The 7,516-nt window shown below is 47.8% G+C and overlaps 1 protein-coding gene across 1 annotated transcript; it reads right to left on the bottom strand.

Annotated features, from left to right (window-relative positions):
• Positions 1-543: 543 nt before the first annotated feature.
• On the bottom strand, positions 544-2,988 carry FOXG_21335 (uncharacterized protein; the record flags this gene model as incomplete). Its single annotated transcript, XM_018401668.1, has 3 exons — positions 544-1,334; positions 1,394-1,832; positions 1,882-2,988. 3 exons carry the CDS (start codon positions 2,986-2,988, stop codon positions 544-546), a joined length of 2,337 nt encoding a protein of 778 aa, XP_018253505.1.
• Positions 2,989-7,516: the final 4,528 nt, after the last annotated feature.

The following is a 7,516-nucleotide window of genomic DNA, read 5'->3' as shown; positions in this document are numbered from 1 at the left end:
GTTCCGACCTGTGGACATCGCCTAATCGGCATGCTGTTATTGCAGTTACAGCTCATTTTCTTGACCGCCAGGGCAAGCCCCAGTCGCGCCTATTGCACTCCGTCGCCAGCTAGGGTGTCATAGCGGAGAAAGTCTTGCGGTGACGCTCGGGCAATTTGTGCGAGAATGAAGATAGAGGCCCGAGTCGGAACCCGTGATCTCGGACAACGCATCTTCAAACGACAGCTGTCTCGTGAACTTTTACGGAGATCTCGACGCAGAGATGAGTCTGGCGGACGTTCGGGCCCAGACGTATGCGCTGCTATGGGCATATCCTGAACCTGGTTGCTCGCGCCCAGGGTTCAAATCCACGACACTCCACGACACATTTGTGAATATGGCGTGGATATGGATGCTGACTAATAACTTCGATGTGGAATGGGTGGAAATGGATCCATTATGGAAATGAATCCATATTGTGGAATTTGTGGAATGGAAACCTACTTTGTCTAACAATGGTAATTAGTGGATCGCATCCATGCCTTGGTGACGTCGATGTTTTTGTCACTCGTCCATTAGAATCCTATCTAGCGACCCGATCAAACCGGCGCGCAACCAACTCCGTAGTGTCTGGCAAAGCCCAATTGTACTGGCATCTAGCCTATTGCGGCTCTTGGTAACCATGCGGCCAGTGGTCGAGAATAGCCTCTCACACTCGGCTGACATTGGTGGCACAGTAAGCAGATCCAAGGCCATCCTAGACAACCGGGGGTATTTGAGTCGCCTTATGTGCCAGTATTCGTAGGGATCTGTGACAGAAGCATCAGCATCCTCGATATCACGCTGCCACTGCTCGTATTCATCAAGATCCAGACCGCCAACTGAGGACCTAGGGGATTGAGCTGGGGATCGAATTGGCGACTCGGTAACAGAAATCCCTCCAGTCGTCAGTCCTCGCTTCTTTGTGCGCCACGCTGTGAACTTGTTTCTTGAGGTCTTCAGCCGCTTATTGGCAGGCAACTCAATCTCTGGGTCATCAACCTCCAGGTCCCTATACTCTCTCTCCCAGAGATCCTGGACCATCTCCTTCGCCTTGGTAATCCACAATTGTCTTTCGTCGTCGTCTCCCCACAAATCGTCAAACAGTGCCCACCGGTAGGCAGGATGAAGAACTGCAGCGCCATAGATCAGGGGGCTATCATTCAGGTGCTCGTAGTATTCGTTCAATTTGAGCCAACCCAGGTTGATGTTGACAGCGAGGTGATGGCCGTGCGGAAAATTGGCGACTGCTCTTTTCGCGGATTCGAGGGTTTCGAGAAGAAATTCGTACGCGTGAATAAGATCCCAGCTTGTTCCTGTACAAGCCATCTGTTAAAATAAGAATCGGGCCGCTTTTGAGAAGTCTAAGGCTTACCAGACAGTGGAGGGTCGATCTCGTTTTCCTCGACCTTTCTCCGGTGTTTTCCCTGTCCATCGCCCTCAAGGCCTCTCACAACCAGCTGGAAGTCAAGCAAAATGTCGTAAAGAGTCCCGAGCACATGCCAATCATCAGGTGTCATGCGATTCTCTTCCTTCAGGAAGAAGGGCAGCTTGGAGCCCTTTTTGATGTGGCCAGCTCTCGTCAAGTTGACCTTCTCCCACTCGTTTGACGCTCTCTGGACAAAAGAATTATAAAATGGCCTCAAGAGGAGAGCGCGTTCAATCATCGAGAATTGAGAAAGCCACCGGGTAGCATTGTCGACCACAACTCCAACTGGACGGTGTTTCTTGAGCTGAGCGTCATCAGAGAGTTGGCTCTCGACAGCCTGTACCTTCTTGAGCATATCGGTCCACGTGTCCGATCTGCTCACCTCCTAGGTCTTCGTGAGTATAACAAATAAAGCCGGGGACTCAGCCACCTACAACAGCAAAGTTATGCCATTTTCCAACAGAGCCTCGCCTCCTCCAGACTTCATGCTCCTTCGCTGCCGTGTGAAGTCCTTCGAAGACCTCTTTCTCGAAAGCATCCGGGTTCTTGCCATACAGCATCTGTTTCACTACTATGTTGACAACGTGGCCAACGCAGCGAACCCATCGCTTCTCCCAGTCGAAGCCAAACTCTAATCCAAGCTCCCCCATCGAGGTTTTATTGTTACCGGCATTATCCAATGTGAAATACCCGAGTTTATCGCTGATCTCGTACTCCCGAATGATCTCGATAATCTGCCCGGCGATATTCTCGCCTGTGTGCCGCTCTGTAAGCTCAGGCAGTCCGAGGACACACTTCTGTGGCCGATTATTTGAATCCCGAAACACACATGTGATGCCGTATAAGGCGTGTCGGTTACCAGACTTCCAGCCATCGTACTGGATATGGATCTGTCCCGGACTCTTTCGCAAAGCATCTTTCACTCTTTCCATGTTGTTGGTAAATTCTCGTTCTGCGATGGCACGCACGGTCACGTCAGTAATGTTAGCTTTTGTGATCTCGACAGATGGATTGAGGTAGTTGAAGATGTCTCGAAGATCTTGATCGTTGACGATCGAGAAGGATTGGTTAGAGTTGACAATCCAGTTGACAAGTTTCTGCTGGAATACAGTTTTGTCGAAACGTTTGATCAAGGTATTGATCAAATCTTGTTCCTTCGGCTCCTTCGGGTTCAACTGTAGGATTGTTGCAATGGACTGATGTGCTTTCTCGGATGCCTTTGTAGGCTTTTGCCTCTTGCCTGTCGGATCCATGATGCCATTGTGGTCCGTGTACAGGTGACCCTCAGCGTTCTGCAACCCTTTGATGGCGTAACTCTTTGGCCTCGGCCGCTTTTGCTTGATGCAAAGGCAACACACCCATCGGCGTTCCCCCTTATCGGCATGCTGGATATCGTAGCCGAACTGATATACCCATTGACGCACTTGGCCGTCTCTCTCCGTCAAGGTCCAGCCTTTGTAGAGCTGAAAGAGTCGTTGATTGTCTTCTTCTGTACGTTCTGGAACGGGTGTGGTTGACTTGGTAGGATGAAGGGTGGCCATTTCGGTTTGGAGTAGTCAGGGCGTGAGTAATAGTAAACCCTCCTAGAATAGACTTGTTTGAACTTTGTGTACGGGTAAAACGGAGTGGAAAATTGTTGCTATTGCGTTGTTATTGGCTATGGAAAGTACTTAGGGTATGCGCTATTTCACAAGGAAATCCAGGTATTTTCAAACCCCACCTAAATTTCCATTCCTTTCCACAATTTCCACATGTGGAACATGTGGAAAGGGGTTCCGTGGCGTGGATGTGGAAAAGCTGAAGCCTACGTGGAATGGAATGGAATGGATATGGATCCACATTATGGATCCATATGTGGATTTCGTGGTATGGATTTGGACCCTGGTCGGATGTATCAGATGGAGCGATATGAAACAGCAACTTGAAACCCGCAAAAGATTTTAACAGAGAAGACTCCTAAAATCTAACAATCATGATCTCTTTAATCAGCAAGAAGCTAACACATTAATCAGAAGTCAATTCAAAAAAGACGTTATCCTTTTCTTGACTAAATGTCACAAAATGTCGATTAAAGATCACAATCTCACCTTGCTCAACTCCCGCGAGGACTGGACCAACTGGATCAACTCTATTGAGGATCTTGCTGTGCGCAATGACGTCTGGAGCTACTGTGATCCAGAAGGGATTGAAAACTTGGTCTTCACTGCGACCAAACCATCGGACTCAGCAAGCAAGGACACGATCCAGAAATATCACAGCCTCCAGGCTATCTATGATAGCGAAAGGAAGAAATACGACAAGGTCTCTGATCGCATTGACCTCGCAGTGTGTCAGGAGTTCAAGCAGCACTACCTCGGAATCCATGACGTCCGCGGTAAACTCATCGCGCTGGCTGATAGCATCCAACCCACTGCGAAAGATCAGAAGCAGAATGTTAGGTCTGAGTTTGAAAAGCTTAAGAAGGGCCTTAGCAACACCAGTCTCGATAAATGGCTCAGCCGATGGCCTGCTCTCGTTAATAACGCTAAACGTTACAAGATAGAGAACCTCAGCGAGTCGCAGATCCGTGATGCATTCATTGAATCATCTCGCGAAGTAAACCCACCGTTCTACAACTACATGAAGTCCAAGGAAGCTCAGGTTGAAAGCGAGAAAATCCTCGTCAAGGAGGCTGCAAAAACCATGGAGAAGATCTCAAATGCGTTTCTCACTGCGCTCAACGAGATTAATCCCGACCATGCCAGTAGCGGTTCCGTCACTGTCGCAAGTTTGACTGATTCTGAAGAGGAAGAAAACGGTGAAGATGACGATGTCACCATTGTTCAGAAAGCTCAGAATACAGTAAATAGAGCACTCAAGACCTTCCGCAAACTCAATCCAACCCTCTCCGAGAAGAAGATTACTATCGGATTCTGTATTAAGCAGTTCAGGACAATGGCACCACCAAAGGAAAAAGCTATTAGAGGACGAGCAGCCCACGCCACTCTTCAAGGAAGAAAGCATAGCAATGATTCAGATTCGCAGAACGAAGAGGATCAGCCGCAACAGAAAAGACAGCGGACGGGGCATCCATCCTCGAACATGGGTTTCCGAAATTGCGTCTGCGGCATGTCCCACAAGTACACTGAGTGTTATTATCTTAATCCTTCGGGTGCGCCAGAGGGATGGACACCAATCGTTCAAATACAGTCGAAAATCATCACTACAGTCAAGGGAAGCAAACGCCTTAAAGAAAACATCGAAAGGAACCTCAAGAGAAGCAATATTGACTTGCCTAAGTTCTGGCCGTCAGATATTACAAAGAATCAACCCAAGCATCTAGCAGAGGACGAGACTTCAAGCACAGATAAATTTCTATCCAAATCAAGAGCCGCATTTGTTACGTCAAGGTTTGCGTTTGGCACAACCGCAAAAGACGAGTACGGTGATTGTTTCCGACTTGACAATTGTGCGGATACACATGTCTGCAATGACCTGTCTCGCTTCACTAATTACACACCACTCGATGATGAAACCATAGAGTTTGGCAACTCAGGCACGCACCTCACAGGCATAGGAAATGTCACGGTCCATGTCGACACTCCAACAGGCGCAGGTCTAATTCAACTCGAGAACGTTGCTTATGTCCCTGGATTCCATTGGAACCTCATCAATACGCACTCTCTCGAACAACAAGGACTTTATTTCAATACGAGGACTTGTTGGATGGAATATTCAGATGGATCAAATGCCTTTAAAGTAACTAAACATGGTGCTTTTCGAGTCGCCGAATCCCACATCAAGGACATTATATTCAGGGCTCAATCTCATAAAGAGGCAGCGCAATCCTTTGCAATGGCTATTAAATCGAGAACGCCTCAAGTTGCGACAGCTTCTATGGATACCTGGCATGCAAGGCTAGGCCATATTCGAAAGGAAGCTCTTGAACACATGCCTCAAGCAGTCGAGGGAGTCGCACTCGGGAGTCGCAACTTCGAACGAAAGTCAGAACTCTGTCCTGAATGTCAACTCGGACAAGCGTATCAACAAATCTCCCGCATACCACCGTGGAGAGGAACTTACCCCTTCGAGAAGATACACCTTGATCTTATCGACATGGAGGAAGCATTCAACGCTGACTCCTGGGTCGCTCATTTCTATTGCGACTACTCAGCTTACCATATCTCCTTTAACCTCCCAAACAAGAATCAAGATGAACTTCTTTCTATAACACAGGAGTTTCTAGCCATTACAAATGGCAACTGGGGTTTCACTACGCGATACATCCAATCGGATGGCGAAAAGGGTCTAGGAAAGAGATGGAAGTATTTCATTGCAATGAAGGGAATTACATTCAACTCATCTCCACCGGATACGCCAGATCAGAACGGTCTTGCCGAACGTTCTGGGGGGGTGATCATAGCTATCGCTCGCAAGCTTCGAATACAGGGAAATCTACCTCAGAAACTCTGGCCCTACATCATTGCTCATGCTACTCGCCTCCTCAATCGCATCCCAGTTCAACGAAAACAATGGCAAACTCCATTTCAAATGGTTCATGGCCGAAAGCCCAACCTCTCTAATCTCAAAATCATTGGTTCTCTTGCCTACGTCTTAATCAAGAACAAGAAGGCCCGTCCAGCCAAAGTGAAGTTACAAGAAAATGCACTCATGGGATGGCTTGTCGGATCGGACGCAACCAATATCTATAAAGTTTGGGTTCCACACCTTGATCGTGTAATTGTATCTCGGGATGTTCAAGTTGATGAGAAAGTCATGTACGATCCACAGCTTGCTACAACTCTTCCCGAATCGGGACAGACTCTCGCGATCACGATCAATGAAGTTGATCTCGAAGAAGAGGATATCGAGCCATTGTCTATCATGGAGAATACAGCAACTTCGGTTCCTGTTTCGATACAACCGGAATCAGAACTATCCCGACCTGGATTGCGTCTTACACCACAAATCTCACCTGAACGATCAATAGAAGGAGATATACAGGTTGCACCACCCGTAGATGAACCGGCAACATTGCCGCGGCCCACGAGTCCAGTAATTCTCCATCAAGCATCACCGCGTCCTCAGACAACAATACAACTAGGATCACCCAGAAAGAAAAAGATAACGGACGCTTCAGTGCTCCAGAATCTCAGAACAACTTCTGGAAGGAGTATCAAATTGTCACAGAAAGGACAAGATGCAATCGAAACATTCAAACCACGCCTTAGTCGGCACCAAATCCATAAGCAAGCGCGAAGACACGCTCATGCTCTACGATTGGAACGCGCTAAGCTGGGACAGCAACTCGCCCACGCTTTCGCATCAGCACGTTCAATACGAACCCAACGAAAGGACTTGCCTCCACCTCCTGACTTTTGGCATGAATTAAAATGGCATCCTGAGAGACAAGGCTTCAAACGAGCCTCAGACGCCGAGATCAAGTCACTCAAGGAGAAAGGGACATTCGAGCTAGTCGATTACCCTGAAGGCAAACAAGTGCTACCACTCAAATGGGTCTTTACCTACAAACTGGACGATGCAGGTTACCTCATTCGTCATAAAGCTCGCATCTGTGTCAGAGGTGATCTCCAACACCACTCTGGTGAAGACATCTACGCAGCAACCGGTGCTTATCGAAGATTCCGGATTCTGATGGCTCTCGTCTGTGCGTTTGGGCTGATATGTCACCAAGTTGACTTCAAGAACGCCTTCCTTAACGCTGAAATGGACGAGGAGGTCTACACCACATGCCCACCGGGATATGGTCAATCAGGAAAGGTCTGGAGACTGCTCAAAGCGCTCTATGGTCTGCGTAAGTCACCAAAGCTCTGGTTCAATGAGCTTGCATCGTTTCTTAAAGATCTGGGATTTCAACATTGCCCAGATGAACCTTGTATCCTCAATAATAATGAGACTCAACTTATTCTCTTTCTATACGTAGATGATCTTCTCATCATCGCGCAACCTGAATACCTTCAACAAGTCAACAATTTCAAAGCAGCAGTACACAGCAAATACGAGATCCAAGATTTGGGCGAAGCAATCTCCTTCCTCAACATCAGAATCCTCCGAAACGTCAATGCTAAG

The sequence above is a fragment of the Fusarium oxysporum genome, chromosome 6, assembly GCF_000149955.1.
Source record: "Fusarium oxysporum f. sp. lycopersici 4287 chromosome 6, whole genome shotgun sequence".
Lineage (NCBI taxonomy): Eukaryota > Fungi > Ascomycota > Sordariomycetes > Hypocreales > Nectriaceae > Fusarium > Fusarium oxysporum.
The sequence above is the reverse complement of the archived record's forward strand: the minus strand, read 5'-3'. Positions and strand labels throughout refer to the sequence as shown.